The following is a 24,963-nucleotide window of genomic DNA, read 5'->3' as shown; positions in this document are numbered from 1 at the left end:
GGTGTAACGCGAGTACATGTCGTAATGCTACAGGGCGCTCGACAACGACTAGAAACAGATTCAGGTTAATCACAAATTAACTTTCTATGGAGATAGCGTGGGACTTGAGCCACTGCCGGATAGAAAGCTGGCCCCTCACCGTGTCGGCTGGTGAACGTGGCTCAGTCCGCAGCGGAGCGTCACAGGCAATAGTGGCTAACGTTCGCACAAAGACTTTCTCTTCCCAGACCTAGTTTATCGTCGCTATGCTCGTCTCAACACAACTTTGTTTTTACAACTTTTGGTCGGGAAGCGTCACTTAAATAACATGTTTCCGTGTCCGTAAGTTTGAGTTTACTTTTTCAACTGGCGGCCATGAACAGCATGCAGATTGTTTCAATCGAGGCTGCCGGGGTTCCCGCTTCCTCAGAGACGTGACGAACCGCCCACGTAGATCGCGGCTGACCAATGAGAGCGCAAACTAGGTCAAAAGTTTGCCCTGAGTTGGTCTGTAAGGAGCTCTTCCTCTGTCCCTCCTCCAACAAGCTCAACACCCATGTTAGTTTAAATGTATTTGGCAGTTTCTTATTGACACTTTAGGAAGTTGTACATGTGCAATTTTTTAATCAAGAATTATATTTGAAAAACAAGCTCAATACCCTGAGCCTGTGAGAGATGGTTGGATGTTAGTGCCGTCAATACCAGAAAAGGAGGCGGCATTTGTATGCAGACTCAAGGCAAATCAGCCTGAAAAACTGTACCCAGGGCCCACGAGTAACCGACTTTAACTTAAAATCAGTCTTTAATGTTTATTCAAAAAACATAGCAAATGTTACCTGGTAATGACACATTGTTATTCCTAACTATTTTGGCAAATACAGAATCAAATAATAACTAGGTATCAAGTCCCATGAACAAAATCCAAGTAACCTCCAGCTAGTTACAAAACTCAACCAAAGCTCCAAACCAGGCCCAAACTTTCATCATGAACTATAAACTAATAACTAAATTATTGTGTGCTTTGATTTTATCAAATACGTAGCCCCATATAAACGAGGCAACTGGCATCCATAGCTAATAACTCAGGCTAGCAATAAAGCAAATATTTTTAAATGGAAGACATTATATGCTTAACTGGATGAGATCCATATTGCTCGGGGAGAGTGAGGAGACATTAGAAATACAGATTAATTCATAACAGCGTGCAATTCTTTACAAACTTCAGTAAAAGGAATGTAATTTATAAAAAAAACTGGGTTAATTATTTATGTAATACATCTTAAGCTTTTTACAGTTCCATCTATTGTACCTTGTTTACAGTGTCACATTGGCAAGTGGGATGACGTTGTCCTCTTGACTTGTCACAAATCCAACATCTGACATTGTTTTCTGCACAGGTAGTGAACACTAATCCGACAGACATAAGACCAAATGAGGCACCATTTAAATCATTTAGCTACAGTTCAGTGCTCTGACTGCCAGGAAAATGACACTCAAAAATGCAGTCTTCCCGCACAGGACTTCCGGGAACTTGTTCAGAAAGGCTCCTATTGCTTTGTTGAGGCCGCTGCACCAAAAGATCCTCTTGAAATGGATGGCAGTAAAAGCTGTCTCTACAGTTCACCCAACAGGCCTCTGAGGTTAGAACCAAGTGATGTGTTAAATGTTTGGCGTGTCGTGTCACTGCTCTGGCTGTGATGTGAAATAATTGTCTGTCTGGAACACACTGGGGATCTCTTGACGCTGATGTGGTGTTGGTCTTCTTGGGCTCGCTGGTTTCTGTGAGTGAAAAAACACAGAATGAATCCTAAATATCCAATAGCACTGCCTGGAGTAGAATTACAACAACTGGCGAGTAGGATTTTAAATGTTTATTGGAAAAGGGTCTCCGTGGCACAAAAAATACTTTCACACCATAATTCACTGGTTATTTCAACGACATGAAGGCGCTCTCACGTTTAGGAAGCCTGGTACACTCATGGTGCGGAGGATCTTCTTGAAAGCACCTGGAAGTGATCCTAGATCTCCCTCTGCCAGCGTGACCTGCTCCTCCATTGCATTGACGTTGGCCCCCACCATCTTTACAAAGGCCTGCAGCCACACCAGAATAATATGTATACGTCAAAATTCTGATAAAATGGAGATGCTACGCATCATTATTTGTGATAACCCTCATTGAAGACGATTCAACATCCCACTTAAATAAAACGAATAGTTTCACAAGCCCATGCAGGCATTTGCTTGGTGCAGGAAAAATCATAGATTTTCCACAATCTTTAAAACATCCAATTTGAATTTGATCTTTTTTGAAATAGTAGGCAGATGAGTAAACTCGTAATATACAATTTAAATAACTCAATGTTCAGGAGAATCCAATAATAAAAAGTAATATTACAATAAATATTACATTGCTGGAAAAAGCAATGAATGTAACAAAGACACACCTTTCGAGGATGGATGGAAAACTTACAACCCTGTATGAAAACAATAGCTTTCATAACTTACAAGTATTATGTTTAGGATTGTATCCTCATCAGTTACAACACATAAACAGGAAATTATTATCTGTATTATTATTGACCTAGTATTCAATCGTGCAAAATAAAAAGGCTCACTTACCTCTAACTTATCAATTCTTCTGTATATTTGTCTCATTTCATCTGACTTCTGCTGGATTTGAGGTAGGTTTTCATTCACTATCTGGGAGGTATCATTACGGATCTAGAGGAAAAACACAAAAGGATATGAGAGGCAATTGTGCAGAGTAATAAATACAAATGATAACAAGTGCATTCATAAGATTGAACAGTGTTACAGCTCAACTTGATTTACCATATCCAGCATTCCAACAAACTCATCTACTCTCGTCAGCATTTCATCCAGGCTCTTGTCCAAGCACAGTATCTAAAGGAGAAATCATAAAAAAGTATGGTAAACTGCACACATAACAATTATGCGCAGCTACTGAAAATACACCAAATGAACTGAGCCAGCCACGTTTCTGTGCACATTAACAGCAGTTACACCCACCCGTTACAGCTGTAATCTAATAGAATGCTTTTAAATGAAGTGTCTTGGACCACAGGGCCAAAACACAGGGGCATTTGTCTTCCCACAAACCAGCTAGCTATCATCTCCCTTTAGAGTTTCCTGGTATCACACATTTCCAGTTATTGACAACTCATGAGTGACAGCAATTTGGTCAGGCTACAAAAACAATACAACCGTCTGCTTATGCTGGAGAGAGATTATGTTTTTGGAGATGACATTGTCATCAACTGACTGTCAGTTTGGCAATTCATCTTTATCTAAATTAGTTGCATTTGAACGTCACATGACTTGGACTCAAGTAGTTAGTCTTGACTCGTGACCACAATTTCTCGTGACTTTTATTAGTGTGTAAAATCAGTATTTTCCTGAACCAAAAAGGGATGAAACATGCACACCATCCCTCTGAGCTAAATAACACGATGACATCATATGGGTTGCTTCTTTTTCATCTTTGAAAGCTCGAACGTGTTTTCACAACTTGAGTATTTCTGAACTTCATGGAGCTTTTAATTATCCCTAATTGTGTCTTGTGTAGGAGTCGAAAATACAAACTTGAGGACTTCCTGACTTGGGACTTCACAGTTTGGACTCATGACTTAACCGAACACTTCTCTGCTATGATGTCACCGCTTCAATGTCGCTTAGCAACCACTTCACTTTCATCCATAACCGCATTGCTGGTCACCCGAAGCAATCACTTGGCCTCGTATGATCGCTGCAGTAGTACAAGTGTGTGCTCCATGAACGTCTCTTCGGAAACAAAGAGACGACAAAGATATTTGCATCACTTGCGTTAACACCGCGAGCACCAACCTCTTCTCCGGCTGTCGCCTTGATGTAGGACGAGTAGCCGAGGGCGGCGTGTCTCAGGACCTCGTCGTCCTGCTCTGGCTCGTGCCGGTGGGCTGTCTCGGGCTCCGCTGCCTCGCTGAGGCTCGGGCTCTGAGGAGTAACGTTCGCCGCTGCGCCAAAGCTGGGGCTCTGCGACACGGTGCCGCTGCTGAGGATTTCGCTCACCATGGACAAACTGCTCGCGCTCTGTGAAACGATGCCGCTGTCTCGACTTATCTCAGCGCTGGACTCCTCCAGGGGAGACAGAAGGCCCACCCTGTCAACCCGATGGTGGTCCATAGCGCCCGTCCTTCTGCTCTACTGCCGTGTTTTGCCTTGTCAACTGACTGGATCACGTGTGTTGTGCAGCCGACGGTGACTCGGAAGGGTCAAAACAGTATCGCGCAAACTTGTACTTTTGTTGTTGTCCCAATTTCATATCAATATTCGATATACATGTAAATTGAAGTCAAAGATAATACAAAACACAAAAACAAATGAAACACACACCGATTATGATTAACACTACCTTCATTAATACATCTGCAGTTGGGATGTGTTATCATTATACAAATAGTAAGCAAAGCCTTGATCTGAAAAAAGTCTGATCAATTATATAATACAGTTGTCTATTTTGTGACTTTTTTAAGGATTATTTGTATTTGTACATTTCATGACATGCTCTGTCGTTGCAGTCTCCTCCAGCAGATGGCAGCCAGAATTCCTGCATGGACATGAACTGTTATGCACATCAACTATGGCATTGGTTAAAAGAAAGTTACTTTGTTTTGTGACATCTTTTGTAACACACCTTTTAAAATACCAATTGTCAAAAATAATTGATCTGTTTATTTGGAGAGATAATGCAGCAATAAATCCACCCCATATAAAATATAGATTTGAACAATCATCCAATAACTGTTTGAACAGTTTGGCATCTTCAGTAAATGCAGCAGACAAACATTCATTACCACGGAAGTGAAAAGCGTTTGCTGCTGCTGCTCGGCCTCTGACCAAGGACACTGCTGCTTCTGCTGCTGCTGCTGCTCGGCCTCAAGGACACTGCTGCTGCAAATGGCTGGGATGATGATTAAGAAAAATCAACCTTCAAATATTCCATCCTCACCATGTGATGTAAAGAGCAAATTCTTTTGTGATGTAACCCGACTGCTGCCTTCAACAGGCTTGAACCTGATGCAACACATTGCAGATTTACATAGCAGGAATACGGTTTTTCTAGTTTGTTGGAGGCACTGAAATCAAAATATCTTTACACTTATTGTAGAACGGTAATAACACGACCAGTGAGTCACTCCTTTGTGTCACGTTCTGTGCTTCAGCATTCCTCGTGTACAGATGATGCCGTTGGTGAAAACATTGGGATGTCTGCCTCTGCCAGAATGATTTGCTTTGTTGACAGTCAGCAGGGAGGCTGGAGAAAAGTCTCTGACTTTAGTTTCTGAGGGGCTTAGCCCAAAACCTGAGGTTTCGTCTTGTTTTTTTTACATTTTTCACGCTGAAACCCTGTCAAGCTTGAAATCTAAGGATGTCAAATTGTCTTTGTATTTCCTTTAAACCTCCTGTATGTTTAGGAAGACAAATAGTTTCTTTGCTTTAAATGTTTGATACAAATCAAATTATAGCAAATGTAAAAATAAGATGCTATTGCAACACATAGTAAGTACACAGCTAAGTAACAAAGTTATTATAAGAACGACGTTAGTCTAAGACTAATATAATACCTTCTTGAACTCTAAAACCTTGTATCTTTTCTTTCATTACATCTGTGTAACTGAATCCATTCATTCTTGTAAAAACTAAGAGAAAATTGTTGCTGAACCAAGCATCACATTTGTAGTTTGCAGACGTAATAATTTATTGGAACAGATACAAGGATTTGATCACAATCGATTAAAGAACTATTAAAAAAAAAAAAATCATACTCTAAACAGCATTTATCAGAATATAAGAAATATCGATTTACTCTTAAAAAACATCCATAAAACCCCAAGTTGGTCCCAGTAATAAAAATGAAAAGTATCTTAATAAAAGTGGTCACTAACAAAAGATATTAGGCTGTAGGCACATTCAGAATTCTAGGATACAGTGGACTCGCCTAAAAACAGTTATTTGTTCGGATGCTTACGACATACGTACAAATCTTTTGATGCAAGAAAAAGACACTTTTAAAAATACAGGAAATATATACAATACATTTTCCTTGTTTCCTGGCTTGTAACTTCCAATTATTAAAAGATCTCGTAAAAACAAACCAAATTCACAAAATTAGAATCTGACAAAACACACTAAAGCTCATATATATATCCGGCCTGGTGTTCCAGTTCAAGTCTCTGAGCAGTTTGGAGGATTCTGTCTGTGTGTGTGTTTATAAGTATTATAGGGTGATGACGGTGCCGTCCTCCTCCACCCCCCCCCTGGGCAGTGCGAGGCTGTGTCGTGGGTCCGTTTTCAGGGAGCTGAGGATTTTGTGCAGGCTGCCGTTGCTGTGGCGGAGCGCTGGGTTGCTGCTGTGATGCGGAGGCTGTACTTGGTGATGACGGTGCTGGGACTGCTGGTGCGAGTTCTGCTGAAGGGTCAGGTCTCTGTGGAGCTGGTAGCTGAGGCTGCTGCTGTGGTGGTGGTGGAGGTGATGGTGGTGGTGGGACCCTCCGTTGAGGCTCGACTGGGAGTGGAAGGAGGCGGTGGAGACCACCGATGAAGGACGCGTGGGCGGGCTCGGCGGTGCCGCCGGGCCTGAAGCGGTTGTTGGCGTCTGTTGCTGCGTTCGAGACGCACTGGACGCCAGGGAAGCGTTGGACCTCTGAGACGGCCGCTTGATGCTGCTCTCAATGACAATATCAGTCTCCTCGTCGCTCTCCAGATCGTCTTGGTAACCATGCGCTCCAGAGGAAATCACACCCACAGAGGCCACTGACAAACTCGGGTAACCAGTCGATCCGCTGCTGTCAGACGACTGGCCTGAACTCCCAGAGATTCGACTGCCGCGGACCACATTATTGTGCTGGTTCACCGGCTTGACGGTCACAATCAGGTTGTGACTGTTGGCGATCATCATATCCGTGACCTGATCCAAGGACTTCCCAGTCACTTCAATGCCGTTGACCTCCAGCACCTCATCGTTGACCGCCAGCAGCCCGGTGCTCTCCGCCAACCCTCCAGGCACCATCCGAGATATGAAGATGCCGGGGACTTTCTCGAGCCCGTGCGGGGTCACGCGCACACTGGTTCCATCTCGGATGTAAAAGCCCAGGGGTTTGTCCGAGCCGTGACGATACAGTCGGACACGGCGGTGAGACTCGGGTAGGATGTCCACGTCAATGATGGAGGAGACGGGCCGGAAGTCCTGCGGCATGCCGATGCGGATGTGTGGCCGCTTGCGGTTGATGTCATTATTGCGCAGTGCGACCACCGCCTTCTTCTTACGGGTTATCGTGTTGGTGCCGTAGTTAGCATAGTCGACCTCTTCTGTGAAGCAACAAAGGGGAGACAGAAAAACAAAAAGTGTAAGAAATTATGTTTCATCATTGTTAATATGCCGGCAACACAAGTTCACATTCTTCCTTCCATGTGTACAGATGTTATAAAGGCAACAAGGGAACATGTGAACACCGTCAGGCACAACGGGATTGAGAGGAGGATCTGGAAAGTTAAAACAAACTAACAGAAAGTTTTCCATCGTGGAATTACTAAACATGTGGATGAGTCTTTGCCTACATCTTTAAATCAAACCGCCTGCTTTACAAATTCAACAACCTTTGATCAAACTATACACAGATGGGTTTGAAAATAAGCTTTCCTGTGAATGACCTGCTGGTCATTTATACAGCATTGTATTCTATGTGTGGCCAGAGTTTTTGCTGGTTTACTCCACAAGTAAGTTAAGTATGAGTCCAGCCTATATGAAAAAAGACATGCGAGCGTGTGAACTGGATTCACATAAGACTAATAGAAAGACTCTCTCTCCTCGCTCTGTGTGCATTTTAGTGTAAAACGCTGAGTGTGCAGAGCATTCCTGCCTGTGCTGACAGAGGAGACCCACCCCTGTGCTACCAGGCAGCAGCTGTAGAGATGTATTATTGCTCCTCACTACATGCAAGGAACTCGAAATATAGTTAACAATCCTACACCAGCTGTATTATATATCCTTGGGGGTATATTGTTTCATGTGGAAAGAATGAGCTGCGAGGGAAGATCAGTGTGGTAATCTCAGTTAAAGCATGACGTTTCCAACCAGAGAGTTAGAGCAATCAATAAAACAATGCATCCATTATAGAGGATTGGCTTATTCAGAACAACACATGGATGGACTTGCTTGGATAAAGTAAGAGGGGAGGTTTGCGTCTTTGCAAGAGGGGAATGAAAAATATACTCTACGGTGTCACACTTGAGGAAAGAAAAGCCTGAATGAATTAATTGAGTTATAGTTCTGATAGAAACACGATAGAGAGACATGATACAGAGTATGCTCCATGACGGGAAGAGGAATAATCTGCTCGTTCTCTAATCTTCAACTCTCAGGCGGACAGGAAATCTGGACACAGCAAAGCCTGATGTGAAAGGAAGTGAGGGGTCCCCAGGCGGGACCATCAGCTCCTGCCCCTCCATGGCAACGGGAGTGAGTCATCTTTACCCTGTTTGGAACACCTGCGTTATGAAATTGTTATGGGCAAGCCCGCTGTAATCTTTGGCTCCGTCTTCAAAGTACACGGTGGAAGGTGAGATCACTGAATATGGAGTCTCCGAGCAGAGCCAGCTGGCCAGTCGACCTTTCGGCCTCAGAGGAGTGCGGACGTGTGCCATACAACTCCCTCTGTAATGCTGACTCATCATTAATACAAGTTTTCTTCTTCCACCGTCACCTCTCGCTCCTCCTGAGCAGAATGTTGAGTAAGCAGCATGTTTCACTATGGCCTCAGAAAAGAAGGGTCTTGGGGGGGGGGGGGGGNGATTGACATCTCTTGCACAGAATGGAATGAAGTCAAGATAAACTGCGGTGCTCAATCTGTTCTACCATAGAAAGAAAAAGTTGCATCTTATAAACTTTTGCTGCTTTAAAATGTTAAAATGTAAATTCTTTCTATATGCCACTTTAAAAGCGACAAATGAATTTGATCAAACTTAAAGTGCATGGTATTTTAGTATTCTGAGTCTCGGCCGATTTGATTGAATCCAGACAAATAATTTGCTACAGGGCTGGAATTTCTGCCACAAGTGCAAGTCCCTCTGATGGGAACCATATTGGAGGAGATCACAGCACAGTCTCATTACAGGTCTCTGGTATAACACCCTCCACCCTCCACCTTCCACACCCGCACCTCAGTCTGAAACCACATGGCACACCACATCACCCGCGTCTTTAGTAGGACGACAATCTATCAGTCAGAGAGCCTCTGTGCCCAACTATAAGCATGCGTTCTAGTTATAATGTCTCACAGCTGTTCTGCATAATCCCATAAGAAACCCATGTTGGCATAATTTGTTTAAAGAAACCCAGAGATACAAAGACATGGTGTGTGTGTTTGATACGTGCTGGAGCATGAGCGGAAGAGGAAAGATTGAAGTAAAGCCGAGTGGGGTTTAAAGATTGTTTTACAGTGACTCATTTCAAAAGGATCCATGTCTAAATGATGTCTCGCCGATGTCCTTTATTCTTCAGCAATGTAACTAACAATTTCGTATCAAAAACACATCTCTCCCCTCTATTTCTGTTTCTAAGTAAGTAAACCAAGCAATTCAAAAAAAGGTAAACACAGTGAGCAGAAAACTAGCCCAGTGTAAACAAACTGAGGAACTCACAGGTGCTGGCTTGGCAGCTGTTTACCGCAGTAGTGAATTAAAGTATCATGCATCATGTACGGATCTATATAATTATTACCAAACATCCAGAAATGTCATAGTTTGCTGTAGAATGTGAACCAGGTATGTACAAGGAAGGGCTTTAAAACAATGTACAGGGCTGCAAGTGAAACTGTGACACTGCCAGTTGAAATTCTCACACTCAGCGAGTCCTAAAGGTCGCTTCAGCAAAGTGGAAATACCAAGTATTCACCCTTTAAGTGCACCAGAGCTGGAAGAAATAGTTGATTCATTGATGTCCATCCACAGAAAATTGGTCGGCATGTATTTTGTTTTTCAAGTTATCGTTCAAGCCAAAAGACAAAACACATCCAGCTTGTCAAATGTGAGAAGTTTTCTATTGCAAAATTATGCTTTCTGCCATTAAAGTAACAAAACCTGTCCAACGCACTTCATAGTAAAGATCGTGTGCATGTTTCATTATAAACTGGCATGTGCTTCTACTACTGTACTGTGTTGTTTTAACCAAATGTGATTGGGGTCGAAGATAAAAGGCAGAACATGTCATTACTCCTTAAAATGACACTGGTCTAAACCAGTCCACTCTCATAAAGATCATTGATTACTTCAAAGAAGCTAAACAAGGATGAACTATCAGGTGTCACAGCTTTTTGGTCCTGCAAAGTCGAACACGAACACACACAGCTACACTAAGTGAGCACGTTCCAGCCGATCACACAAAGGTTATCGTAACCACTCCTGACAAACATAATCCCTGCTACACTGAAGCATGATGGGTAAGCTCGTTATTCAAAGACCAGTGGGTGACTGCCAGGCATTTTCAGACTAAACAGGACTTCAGATCAAAGCTAGTTAGAAAAGCTTGGTGTTCCCCCCCCACTGTTATTTAACAACATGATATTTACTGATTAGAGTATGGAATATGAATTTCAATTTAGTCGATGCACATTCTAAGAGCACAGAGTATGCATGCACGTACCAGCTGTTTGCATTTACCCTAAACTCATTCAGTTCTCAAACTTAAGGCTTACCCAGCCAAAAACGGCTAATAGCGAAGCTAAATGCTGACAGGGATGGAAAAAACATTTATTCACTTATTCACATTCAACATCTGTGATAAAGAGCATCGGTAAGAGTAATTCGAGAGCTCCGACACAGCTGGATGGATGTATAAAAAAATAAAAAAGGTCAGAATTTTACAGCGGGATTTCCAAATTGCCATGCTTTCCAACATTGTAAACCTTAACTTTGACTTACCATAAAGTAATTAAGAAAAGCTGTTTAATTTAGGAATCCTGGAGCTGAAAACCACATGATGCGAAAACTAAACCTCACAAGGTCAAGAGAGAGGTCAGAGGTGGAAAGACAGCTTCTGGGTGACTCCTACATTCTTCTCCCTGCTGATGTGTGTGGCAGGGTGTACGAGTCTGAATGTGTGTGTCTGTGTGAGTGTGTGTGTGTATAAGGCTCTCGAGGAATGCGATGGTAAACGTAGTTGGGGGATATCTCCGAACAGGTTGCAGACCTGCATAACCTCTCAAGGAAGACGTGGTCTGCTTTGACCCAAAGCATCTGGCCGTTTCAAGCTTTCCATGATGCCGTTTTAAGTAATACGATCCATCACTGGTACTATGCTAATCTGTTTTTCACAACCATACTAGATGAGAACTACCTGACGACATCGTCATCTAAATAGGTCCCCCGCACACACACACACATTGTTGTAATGAGAAGCCAGCAAAGTAGTCTGCATCTGGCTCTCAGTCGCCATTGAAGGCCTCATGCTGTTGTTGGAAAAAGAAGAGAAATAGTCGGTTTCCCCGCAGCGCATCTAACCAGAGCAGTGAAGGGAAGCCCTTTAAAGTCCTACTGCTTTTCCACCACCTCCCATAAAAGACAGGAGTCTAAAGAGTTTTATGGTCAACCATTAAGCTCTGTGCACACTTGTTCCTGGCAGGTTTTCTTACATTCACTGACTCGGCACGACTGTAAACACGAGACGATGGAAACAAACCGAAAGAAAGACACACTTCTATTTTCAAGAACGAGTTTCAAATCCATCTTAATGTAATGAGCGATAGAATGCGAGTAATAGACTAATGACGAGGAAATGAATGACGTGTGTTGGTGTACGCTACTCTGCAAGCATTGATGTAATAACATCAGGTCCTGAGTGAATATGCAACAGCACCCAGCACATCCTCTACATGACTCAAATGCTGTTGGTTCCCCTGAGAGGCGCCGAAATCACGAAGAGCAAGTTCAGACAGCAGAATGTTTGAAGAGGTGTTTTGGGCCGGCCTCACGTGTGATATTTCACACAGGGCTTTGTGAAAGTTGGCTCACTGCATTAAGTCCTTTTGGTAACACACATGTTGCAACCAGTCAGAACCTATACCAGTTTTTCAGGATTTGTCAGTGTTACAGATGCATGTGTGAAGGCACAGGGTCTGCCTGGCACGGCACATGAACAAGTTAATCTGTATGAATGGAAATCTTTGTCATGGTGGGCAGTAAATGTAGGAAAATGCTGTATCCATATCTATATATATATATTTTTTAAAAGCTCCAATTATCAGCTCTGCTTTTGCTGAGTTTAGTCCGTTTCTATACAATAACTATACAGTTTATTTTTTTAATAGAGTTTATTATTTCTCATTTTGAAACATAACTATCAGTGGACAGCCCTGTTACTATGCGGGGTGCTTCACTTGGGGTAAAGGCGACAACATCGACACCCTGCCAACAGCTTTAGTTGTGGCCTCTCAGGGGTGTGACCCCCTGGTAATGATATTTTGACTCAGTGATACGACCCAGACACGAGCAGCACAGCTGAGAAACTTGCAAACACACAATCCTTTCAGACCGCTTCACAGAAGCAATATAGACAAACACTGTGGTGGCAACGACCCGCAAAGAAGGCCACATTGCAACTGGGTGTATAAATGTGCATTCTTCAATTTTCCTCGACAACCCGGGCGACTCCACTCTTGGCGAGTGCATCGCTGAGGACCCAAAGAAGAGCAGAGACAAGTGTCTAGTTGTTGGACGAGCTCTCCTCGAGAACGCTGCAACAAGCAATCAGCTGCGATACATGAAGCTACATGAGATTTAGCACCTTGAGCTCAGACAGTCAAAACCACACCTCTCCACATTTTTCTGATAAACTTAAAAAAAGGCATATTGATGGTTTTACACTTGGGCTTTTGTAGAGATTAAACAAACAAGATAGTGTGTTCACTTTAGAGCTTTAGAGTTGCTGGTAGGTACATTTTCGTACCTATTGATAAGAGCCAAGCTTGATATTTCATTTTAAAAGCACAGCCACGCTACATTCATTAGTTCACCTCCATATGCTAAAACTGCAACCCATGACCCACAACATGTTGCTTTTTCTGCAGCATATCCAGCTACAGTCCATCTATGCAAGTGACATTCCTGCACCCCAACAACCCCCCCAAGCCCCCATCACGGTTTTCAGCCAAGCGTGACAAAGTGCTTAGTGACAGGAGAGACCATAATCACTGGAGAGGGGGGGAGCCAGGCACGCAGAGAGAGAATGGTGAACAGTGCAAGACCCTGCTGCCTTTTGCATTAGGTCACTGGATGCTGTGGCAGTGGGCTTCATTCCTGAGCTCCACAGACACAGACTTTCAAAACCACCAGGAATATGGCATCAAGTAGAACGGGATGAAACAGCACATGACAGAGCACAGCCGAAAAGAGACAGCCCAGTACAATGCGGTCCAGTACGGTCAGCGTGAATGTCCACTGAAACATATCCCCACAGCTTTTCTGGATGTCTCCGTCTTCCTCCGTTGGAAACGGCCAGGAAGTCTATCTGTGTGTTTAGAGGCCGGCCGCTGCCAAGACCTTCAGCTCACACCAACATGGAAAAAGACTCCAGACAGAATAAAGAGGAACTTTTTTTTTTTTAACATGCAAAAATATTTCACATTCTTGCAGGGGTGGTTGAGGCAGTGCCTGGGTGGAAATTTGGAGAAGCTTGATAAACGTGCGTAGTTATAATCGAAGGCTGCACTGAAGGTTTGGGTAAAAACTCACTGGAAGCTTCTGCATACGGCGTTATCGGTACAGCGTTGGAGTTGGAAAATACCGTAGAGTTTCATCATGCAACAATGAATCATATTTCAGAATTTGATTTATGTGGCTTGTTAACTTTGACTTTGCAAGGGAACTAGTAGTGGCTGTAGGGAAGTAGTATAAAGAAATATTAACGTAAAGCACAAGATAATATTCATTGTGACACGATGAAACTCTTCGGTATTTTTAAACGCATAAGATCATACAAATATAATAATTTAAAAAGGAAGGGTAAAACTGATTTAAATAAACAAATAAATAAATAAAGTGTTGAGTCTGGACTGTGGGGGGTCATATGTATCGCTTCATGCTTCCTGTGGATAAAAGAACATGAAGAAAAACAAAAGGATGAGAAAAATCCAACAGGAATCAGGCAAGACTGGTAAAAATGGTGCGCAAGACAAGTTTTCCATCTTAATAAAACACAAAGCTCAAGAACTTTTGCATGCAAATGTCTTCTGGGTAGCTCTTTGCACGCACCCCCTCCATTCCTTCACTCCCTGCACTCATTTCACTCGCAGTTACCGCGGCACACGGGGGCCGGGCTGCACATCTGGGACACGTTAAACGGAGCTGCCTCGTCTGCTCCGTTCTGTCTCGGCCGGTGGGGTGGGGTGGGGTGGGAGACACAGGTTTAAGACTTGCTGCAGGTAAGGTATCCGAAAACTCAATCACACACACACGCAGACGTTGGTCCAAATCACAAGGGCAACAGAGGTTAAGACCAGGAGAAAGGTATTTTAAGAGAAGGGAGTGTGAGAGTGCGTGTGCGTACATAAGGAGATTAACCTGGGTGTGTTTGTGTGTGTGTGACATATAGCAGAGGAGGGGAGGAAGGAACATCAAAGAAGGAGGAAGAGGAGAGCGATGGAGTAGACATGTCTTGCATTCCTCTAAGCTTTCCAAATTAACAACCTCCACTCCAAGTCTTTCTACCCTTTAGAGAAAAAGCTGTTGAGGGGGGGTGGGTTCACCAATTTTACTGCCTCTTTTTTCTTATTTTTATTCAATATAAACAACTACTGCTTCTGGTTTGAATCCAGCTGCCTCTATGCACGTTTCCAACCAAGAAAACACATGCCGTCAATTTAAGCTCCACAAAGTCTCCACCACCATCTGGCCCACAGGTACCCGGGGTGATGCCTTCACTGACACTGTGGAATACTAAAGGTCATGGAAATCTTGGACGTCTGGCATGAGAAAAGATGGACCAATAGTTTCTATTAAAAACACAAGAGTGCAATCATGTGTGACAAACACTTTTACAGGCATTTTGACAAAGATGGGAACAAGGGAAAAGGATTCTGGCAGCGCTGCGGTGGCCCACGTCACAGCAGCAGACTTGGACCTGCGTCTTTGCCACCTGTCTGGCCTTCTGTGCTCACGAGAGTCCACATGAGGGGTGTCTGATCAGCTGCAGCTTCCAATCAAATAACCGAGGTAATTTGAAAAATTGACAAATGATCTTACGTCAACAGGTGCACAGAGTGACATCCCATCACACAGCCAATCTGTATTTGTTATTAACTGCCGGCTTAAGGGGAAAAAAAGAGAGAGTGAGAAAGGGCGAGCTAGTGTGTCTCACAGAAGGCGCCTTGCTGAGAAGGTCTGCCATCAACCCGCAGGAACCGTTATGGAGCTGCCTCTGGAGGCATTCATCTCATTCACACTGTGGGCAAGAAAAATAATCCAGCGCACTGCAACTCGACTTGTATATGGCCAGAGAAAATGTTGTCTCTAAAGCTCAACGAGATCATTTTTCATCCCTATCCAAGCAGACAACCACACACACACACATTGTCTTGCAGCAAATCAGAATGATAGCTTTGGCTGAATATGGACTCCTTGCTTTTGTTGTTGATCCACGTGGACATCAGCATGAGATTTCCACTGGTGGTACGTGGTGCATGCTGCCGTTAACCCGAGCCCCTCATTGACCTCGACAGTCATGAACGAGGGTTAATGAAAAGCCCCGTCCTGGCCTCCAGGTGAGGGGGCCCCTATTCATAGGGTGTGATCGGGTAAATCCTCTGCAAGCTTGAACAGGCCTTAGTCTCATCCTCCCCTGCACCTGAATTACCAACACCCTCTCTTACACAACCACGCAGCATAACAGAACACTTCCTGTGTGTGGTGACACATATCCATGGTTCTTCCTGCTCCATGCTTTGCTCCACTGACTCCTTTTGTAGAGTCCTTCATCTAGTCTCTGCAGCCAGATCGCTCCTCTCTCCGTCTCCATTTCAATCCCCTTCCCTCTCTCTCTTTCACACATGCACAAAACTGTCTATGGGAGTGTTTCCACATGAGCCGTCAGTGTCCATTGTTTCGGCGAGTCTCTGGGACACAATTCATATCGGGACACGAGTCAGCACTCATTGCTCCCCTCCTCTATTCTTTTCCTTCCTATCCCATCCTGAACTGCTGAGTTGGCCTGATTCAACCACCAACTCGTGGCCCACAAGGGGGAGGGTTTGTAGGAGAGGAGGCAACATCTTCTCACAGTGTGCAAGCCGGTTCCTGTCAGACATCTGCGAGTCAGTTCAGGAGCTTATACGATGGCCCATTTGAAATAAGAGCAAGGCTTTAGGTTAAATCTCAGTTTGCTTTGTAGTTCATTGACCTTTTCATACTGAATGCACCAATACTGTCATCTGAAATGGGCCCAGTGAAAAACATTACACCAGACGAGTCTAACTCTATGGGACTAAGGCTAAAAAAGGTACAGCAGGTGACATTTTTTCATTTATATCAATATATATAGTTTTTACAATTTCCTTTAGTATTCACTTTGTGAGCTGACCCTGAATCAGAGAGGAATCAAAGGTATATGACAAAATGAAGCTGTGAAAAAGTGCAGTTTTTAAATCATTCAACTGATAACTTAACACAAATCAATATCACAACCAAATATCCAGTGACTGAATGATACAGAAACTCTTTTACACAAAACTCTTTTACACAATGTATACACCATAGATAAGACGCCGGCTTTAGATCCTCTTGATCCAAGAGGATTTGCTTTCATGGTGGTTGTGCGATGGCTACCGTTAGCTCTGGTGATTTGCGATAGCCAATCATAAATACTCCTTGTTCCATTCTAGCCAATCAAATCCCTCCAGTGTGTGCATTATGGCTGCACAACTACCAGACTGGTGAGGTGACATGACAGCTTGTCTCATTGTTTCAGCCTCATGACCTATATATGACTAAGCATTTAGCCGACAGTAATAGTTCCTTTAATTACGCCAGTACGGGCAGGGTAGACGCTCAACTCAGAGACACACACACACACACGTCCATTTCACACACTGCATTTGAACATAGCAATGTTTGCACAGGCTTTCATGTTGAGTGCATTTAGTCATGTAGTTTTTTTTAGCCCGGACTGAACTTTTGACCAGGGTCATCAAGTGGAGAAAAATAAATAACATCACATGCTACAAGGTCTGGTTGGTTTCAGGAACAAGGAGCGCATGTGTTGGCAATACACAGTACCGATAGCATATGCACCTTCCATGTGCATCAACAGCGGTATGCACAACGTACTCCACTCATTTCAAAGCAGAAGTCTAAGTAAGGGGGGGCTGACAGATTTATTAGTTTATTAACTAAACTGTAGACAACCTACCGGTTGCACGAGCGTGTTGTTGTAGCCAAGACACTGGTAAGCTAGGAGTAATCCGGGCGGCTCCGAGGTCAACCGGGCCATTGGCGAGTGAGTCTAGTGCGGGAGAGCTGTTGTGAAGCATACTCAGTCCCTCCTTTGTAATTATGGACTCCAAAAATAACCCTCTGCAAAGGCAATGCTAGGGCGAAGTTGTGCTATATCTACTGGGCACTTCTCAGGGCTCAGCTTGCCTAGGCCAGAGAGCTATACGTTGTCTCAGGCCAGAACCCAAGATGCACTTCTGTTGGTTAGAGGATTACGAGAAATCAAATGAAAGGTTTTCAAAAGATTCTTAAAGTGGAACTACATTTAGAAAAGAGATCAGGTCAAACAGAGCTAAAAGTTACTAAAAGAGAAACCCAGCAGAACAAACTAAAAACACACCAACACTGAGATATTGTGGTAGATTGTGAAAGTAAACCAGATATGTGAAGTTTCCATCAATCACAATCTCTTCAAGTCAACCTGCAGGAGGGATAAACTAAGATTTCCCAAAAGGACACAAATAATTTGCTCAAGCTTGCACTTGTGTTGATCCCATTTGTACGTGTGAATGTTTGAGTGTTCCAGCCCTGCACACGGAGCATGCCTGGCCTTGTCCTCCAGTAGAGCTGTAATTAAGGAGGAACTGCAGCGAGTCTCACAGCGAACCGTCTCTGCACAAAACCAGCAACTCCTCCCTCAAAAACCCACTAACATCCACCCAGGCCAGCGTCCATATTCCCCTCTCACTCCAACCCCAAATCTTCACCCTCTTCCCTCACGTCTAATCTTGGCCTGGGAATTTTCCACTGCATTCTCCAATTCAACCAGTCTCAGGATTGTCTGCATCCTGTTTGAGGGTAAATCCACCCTTATATTGGTATCTATAATTGACCTGTTATGTTAGATTCAACCACTTTTATTTGAATGTTTTAAAGAAATAGATCTACAGTTTAGGAGATAAGCCTATTGGCTTTCTTTCTGAGAGTTAGATGAGAAGATTGATACCAATCTCATGTCTGCCCATTAAATATGAAGCTATAGGAAAGGAATATTTAGCTTAGCATGAAGACTTAAAAAGGGGGAAGGGGAATGATAACATCCACCGAACAGCCCCTCTAAAGCTCACCAACGTGCTTTTTACATCTCAAAGTAGGAAATTCAGCCACACGTGTCACGTCTCTTTCCACTTTAAAGCCCCCCCCCCCCCAAGAAAAAAAGCATAGAAGCATTTTAAGTTTGTTTTTCTCTCTTTGAAGGTTCATGCTGCAGAGGAGTGGCCTGCTGGTGGGGGCTTAGGAAATTGTTTGTTTGTCCCTGAAGGACTGGCTACATTCATCACATCCAGCATACAATTTTGAACAAGCCTGCGTCTCCGAGCTCATTTAGCGGCAGCATGAGGCAAATTTCAACTGAGCCACTGAGTTTTTGAGAATCAGAGTAGTCATAACAGAAAGTCTGTCGAGGTGCGATAGCATTCCTCAATTGAGAGCAGCTGTGTGTGTGTAGTTCATTTTTTAACCAATATGAAGAACTACAAATCCACCACATCCTTCAGGAAATGTGCACGTCAAACATTTGTGCGGTTTTGTGAGAAGGATGAGTTTTCAACTAACTCAGATACTTTAAAAAAAAAGACAATTGGTGACCACGCAAAAACCCCAAAAGGGGGGAACATCGTTTACTCTGAGTTTGAAAAAAAAAAAAAAAGTCAAAATAAATCTTTGAAATCCACATCGAACGGGACAAACGGATGAGGAGGAGTGCCCCGACACAGACACTCCCGTCTCGCAATGTCTGGAAACTTCACTGCGGGGGAGCAAGGACTCAGTTCAAAGCGAGGTCGTAAACCAAAATGAAAGCAGGGACTTAGGAAACACAAACACCAATATAGTTCTGCCAAACACAACAGCACTCACAAGTTTAATTAAAACACAGGACCTTCCCTCCCACGCCTCAATAACAGAGCAGAGTTCAATCGGTGCGTCAGCTGGGATTTTGTGATGTGTATGAGTGGCCTGAAAGCACTTGTGTGCATCTTGTGCTTTGCTACAGGTCCAGCTGTGGGGACATTACAATTATAAATATATATACCGACACACGACTCCACAAACACATAATACGAATTAGTTGTAATAGGACGGCGTGTGTGTGTGCTCGCGTCTGGCTGTACGTTTAGGATCGCTGTGGATTTGTGTTGGTCCCTTATTGTGCCAGCTGACATGATTTACAGCGTCATCCAAGCTGTTCTGCAGAGGCTTTCCACTCAGCGGCACAAAGAGAGGCAGCTACCCATCGGACACGGCTTCTTTTTCGCCGTCCTGCTCCTGGCAGGCACCAGGCATCTCCATCACACTTTAACTGTGGCTGGCATTGTCTGAAGACGTGCAGGGGAAAGGCCACACAGGTTTTATTGAGAAGCCCACACACAAACTACCTAAAGAGGTTTTATGGCACTGAAACCTTTTCCCAGTAGAGACAAGGATTTATTTGGTATGGCGCAGAGATGCACTGTGACACACTCACGGCAAGCGAGAAAGTTTTCCGACACCGACGAGGCCTCAAACACCTCACTTGCCCCAGATGAGGCGCTTTCAAAAGGATGTGCATTGTCCCGTGCTGCTGCCCTCTGAATGTGACCCAGATGTGTCAAAGTATCTGTGTAATGAAGCTTAAACAAAGCTTGAATAAAAGGCCTTTTGTCTTGTACCGTTCATGGCATTTGCTTGTGCCACATCTCACTGGCTTCCCCTCTTTTCCATGCAGAAAATTCCTTATGTCTGTTGGCTCAGATTGCAACAAGAGGGATAGGATGGAGGTGGACTCAACCCTCCTTCTTCCCGTCTGTCTTTCTTACCGTCAGGCTGACTCCTCACTGTCTGCCGTGGGTTTCTCCCCCTTTGCCCTTGACAATTGAGTCACGCCTGAGCTCTTAAGTGAGAAGAATGAGTATCGGTCTCGGCAGCTACCTTGAACAGAATTCCTGAATGTGGACCAAGATGATCAGACCACCAAATTGTACCGTTTGTTGGCATCCTATCCAACAGGAATTGCACACTTTAACCACTCAGGAAAATATGAGAATAAAAAGAGGGGTGGAAAAAGAGAGATGATCTAGAACTGACAGCTGCTGTCTTCTATTCCTACAAGCAGCAGTAGAGTGAGTTGTTTAATAGCATTCATTTTCACTCAGCCAGCGCCTTCATTGCAGAGCTGGAGGACGCTCTCTGGTACCAAGCACACAGATTAAAGGCAGTGGCAGCACAAGCACAACAGACTACACTTAATGACGGGTGTTCTGTTCAGGGAGTCACAAAGGGCACCGAGGCCACGCAATAAGGCCGTGCCTTTACGTGACCAAAATAGATCTGCTGGAATGAGGAAAAGGATTCTTTCTGCCCGTCATGGTACTTAAATGTGTGACTGGCATGCGAGTTTATGAGCCACAGAACAGCACAACAAATACCAACGATCCAAAAGGCACGACATAAAATAAGCTGCACACTGACATGACTACCTTCTGAATCATCTGTACTAATCAAGACATCTATTGTCATCCAGTGTCCAAGGACTAAATGAGCTCTGACTGGGATAAAGAGACAACACTAATTACTGAGGTGGCTCTTCTTCATGTCCACAAGGATGAAACGCTGCAGGGTCAAAGCTTTAACCAACAGCTACCATGAGAGAGCACTGGTATGTTGACACATCTGCAGCACAATCCCATCTAGTGAAGAGGGCATGTGGACAAAAGAACACAGCAAACACACACACCACGTGTCGTCAGAAGCCCTTTGGCCATGGTGAGAGTGGCCAGATGTGCCGACAGGGTTCCTGCAGTCGGCACTACAACAGCGAGGAACGCACCAGACTGTGGTTATAAGGTTTTAATAACTGCTTTATGGATAGATAGATATATCTTAAATTAAATCTATGTAATACAGAGAAAAATAAAGATGGATTGATGTGATTGACTAGACAAGTGATATTATTAACCATCTAGTTTGTGTAATTGGTTTATGAAATAAATTAATTATAAGATTCTGTCTTTCAGTTCTACAGTATTTAGAGGGACGCTCAGCTTTTAGTGCCACAATAATTTCAATCCAGGCCCAAAGTAACCGTACATGAAGAAAAAGACCCCAATCACAGTGAGATACACAGATTTTAAATGTTGAAAGAATGGTTGAAATGGTGCATCTGACATACATTTGAAACCAAAGAGCATCTGAAAAGTAATTTTAGGAATTTAAGCCTTTGGAGGACCAAATGAGGATTGAAGGGATAAAATGTCTGCTTGCAATCATATTCTTTTATGAGAGGAAATAAGATGTTATAAAAAACATTTAAGCAAAACCAGAGAATCCAGACCAAAGCAAACCCAAGCCCGCCAATCATGTTCTTCAGTTCAATAACATTGGGACCGTAACCATGTCAGACATTGGATTATGACCAAATAACCCTGGTAGCAGAGTATCCGTCCGGTCTGGTGAAGATCAAGCCTGTACTCATCATCCCATCTTCTAACATCTATTCTGTATACAGACCTAATGACCCAACATCTGAAAAATGAAGAAAGAAATAAGCCTTTTTTTCCTCCATAATGTTGATCTGTGATGAATTTCAAAATGAGTTTCTGGAATACCAGAAAGAAATTATTTAAAATGTTGGCAATGGAAAGTCAACAGTTTGAACAGACAACTTCTGATGGTGATGACCAATAAACAGAAACCTATAATGAACTTTTTGGTCAAGGAATGCCAAAATGCTGCATTCAATGTTTCTACAGTTTGGAAATTAATAGTAAAATTATGTTAATAACACACACAAAGCAAGAGAGCCAAGTGCAGACAGTCAGAGCAGCCGCATGCATATAACAACGATAGAATTTATTTGATCTCCAAGCAACTGTGCGGCCCAAGTTGTTGAGAAACGGCACCGGTGTGAACGTCAGCTTTAACTGGCGTAGCTGCCGTTTTATTCTGGCTTGTTTTGAAATTTGTGCTGTGGTGCCACATCTCTCTTTAGTTTGGCTGCCGTCGATATCTGGCCCTCTAATTTTCACAGGTGTCGAGAGCAGTCGACTCTAAACCCCCGAAACTCAGCATGCGAGATATGAAGCCATACAAACTCGACCTTGGCCTACCTCGTCTGCTCTATTTATTTAAACGTTTAGCCGATTGCCAAATGGGGGTCTGTCCTCTTGGTTGGAAGTTTAGTCTGTGTGCAGGCCACTGGCACTGTCTACAAAAACAACTCCGCTTTCCGCCCAAAGTTCAGCCTTCAAAAACAGGCTTGTGTTTTGCTTGGATCGAGGCCGTTTTTAATCGACCATTAGTGTAATTACAGGTAAAATTCACATGGCCTTAAACACACATTTGAACCCTACTTGTCCTCCGCTGTGCGTGATAAAGATGACTGCAGTGTGGGAAAGCCAAGCAGCCTGCTAGACGCCGTCAGACTGTGCCACCTCCAAAAGCCTTTTAGTGCAGGAACAACTTTCATTCACAGAGTTGTGGGAAGAGATAAAGATAAACACGGTCCAGTGTTTTCACAAGGATCAGTTGCATTACATCTATAAATCTGACAACAGACAAAGATGTGGAAATTCATGAGCTTAGTGGTTGGTTTCCTGTCTGGTTAATCTTGAAATAACTGTCTAGGCAGTGTTCCCTCAACTTGATCTAAATCCTAATTTGCATCGATTTGCACACAGCAGTTTATGAATGAACGGTTAGTACTTCCAGTAGTTTCCAGAGATAAACTCACCATTAGAATAAGGCAGTGTGTGAGCTTTAGAGTTAGAATATTCTATTTTTTTCCCCCACAACAAATTTCAAGAGCAGAAATGTGCACGCGACCCCAAATCCAACATCAGTCAACAGTTGACCGCACATGGCTGAACCACTACAATCACAAGCAGACACATTGGACTGGACAAGAAGCCCACCTCCACACACAGAGCTGGTTCACTCGCTCCTCTTTGCACACACATCTTCTTCCCATCCCCCACTCCGATTGTGCCTGCATGAGAAATGTAGAAATGTGTCTACAAACTGACGTTTTTCACCAGAGGTTTTGATGTTGTTGGCTCCACAGATCACCTTTTTGAAGGTTTGGAGCACTGTGACCAATCAAAGTCATACAAAAACACACTGCCTTATTCTTATGTAGATAACTTAACAGAGGCTCCCTTTCTACCCTGTGCACAACCAGGTTGACGACATATTGTTGTGCTTTTGAACCAATCATCATTTTGCATTCTATTGGAGTGCACCGTGCTAAAGTGAAAAATATACTATTTTAAAAGTGTTCCAGCTCAATGAATCTTCTCATAGTTTTGCATTGCTGAAAAAGTAATACTTGTTATCTGGCTGCAGATAGTTGGGTATGCCTTAAGAGGATTTCACACCGACATTAAAATAATTATTAAAAAAGGCGAGACAAGCAGAAGCTTTGATGCCGTAATAGTTGTTAGGTTTTACTTAAACCATAACCAAACACTTGAGACATGCCAACGGTTCTACTCTATGTTTAAACAGTGGACCTCCTGGTTAAAAATACAAAACACCACACGTGTTATCCCTTTACTTCATCTTGCTCCGACTATTGGCAAGCACAGTGCAATTATCACCGCCGAGAGGCCATTGTGCATTGTTGGGATTAAACCCCAAAGTGTGAGCCTCTGTTCTGGATGTAAAGGCATCATTAAACAAGCTGCCACCACTCCCCAAAGGGACGAACAGGCATCATCAGCTGGATTATTGTGACGTCGCCAACAACTCCTGCACGTGCTCTAGTGATCCTACCAACAATGGAAATCTTAGCCCGGAAGGGGGGAGTCGGGTAGATGAAAGAGAGCCACACGCACACACACAATATAATACCTACCTATTGTTACTTGGACAAAGGGTACACACTCGCCAAGTCACTGAAACTTGTCTCTCGTTTGATGAGATCAAAAGGTAATTAGAGGTGAGGGTCTAACTCTAAAAGATAAAAAATCTAAAAACATAATGGCCATTCATTTGACCCTCCCTCCACTAGTCATCCTCTAATTCTCCCTTTCCTCTCCCATTTCTTCTTTAACCGGCATAAAAGCCTTTAAATACCCTGATTGTACAATGCATACATGAACTTGTTTTACAGTCTGTTCTATGTGGCATCTTATTTTTTACATGTTTTTGTATGGAAATAAGATATAACAGGGTGTCTACAGGAATAAACCAGTGAAATTTAAGACTTTTTAAGACTTTTTAAGACCACGTCTAAATAAAATTTAAGACCTAACTTACGATGGAAATATACATTAATCTAAATTAATTAATTCAAAGTAAACACACTGATGTCTGTTCAAAATTAACAGTATGGTGTAATGCAAAAGGATAACACAAATGTCATTGCTGTTGTAAATTATATTTATTAATACAACATTTTCAGAACATTTAGGTCCCATGAACAAATGTCTATAAAATCAAGTAAATATATTTTTAAAATACGTGCAACAT

General features: G+C 43.2%; 2 protein-coding genes across 3 annotated transcripts in view; both read right to left on the bottom strand.

The window, feature by feature from the left end:
- Positions 1-774: 774 nt before the first annotated feature.
- bloc1s4 (biogenesis of lysosomal organelles complex-1, subunit 4, cappuccino) lies at positions 775-4,193 on the bottom strand. The gene is made up of 5 exons (XM_056411245.1): positions 3,844-4,193; positions 2,812-2,883; positions 2,599-2,700; positions 1,936-2,070; positions 775-1,758 (listed from the first exon to the last, which is right to left on the bottom strand). Exons 1-5 carry the CDS (start codon positions 4,159-4,161, stop codon positions 1,660-1,662), a joined length of 726 nt encoding a protein of 241 aa, XP_056267220.1. The 5' UTR covers positions 4,162-4,193; the 3' UTR covers positions 775-1,659.
- Positions 4,194-6,002: 1,809 nt separating this feature from the next.
- pard6gb (par-6 family cell polarity regulator gamma b) overlaps positions 6,003-24,963 on the bottom strand; it is a 25,943-nt gene continuing 6,982 nt past the window's right edge. The window contains exon 3 of one of the 2 annotated variants that reach the window (XM_056411243.1): positions 6,003-7,347. In XM_056411243.1, the coding sequence (XP_056267218.1) occupies positions 6,257-7,347 (1,091 nt within the window). In that variant the 3' untranslated portion in view covers positions 6,003-6,256. The remainder of the gene's footprint in view (positions 7,348-24,963) is intronic. The other variant, XM_056411244.1, reaches the window with a different exon arrangement.

This window comes from Pseudoliparis swirei, unplaced genomic scaffold (assembly GCF_029220125.1).
Source record: "Pseudoliparis swirei isolate HS2019 ecotype Mariana Trench unplaced genomic scaffold, NWPU_hadal_v1 hadal_175, whole genome shotgun sequence".
Classification (NCBI taxonomy): Eukaryota; Metazoa; Chordata; class Actinopteri; order Perciformes; family Liparidae; genus Pseudoliparis; species Pseudoliparis swirei.
This window is presented reverse-complemented; position numbering and strand designations above follow the sequence as displayed.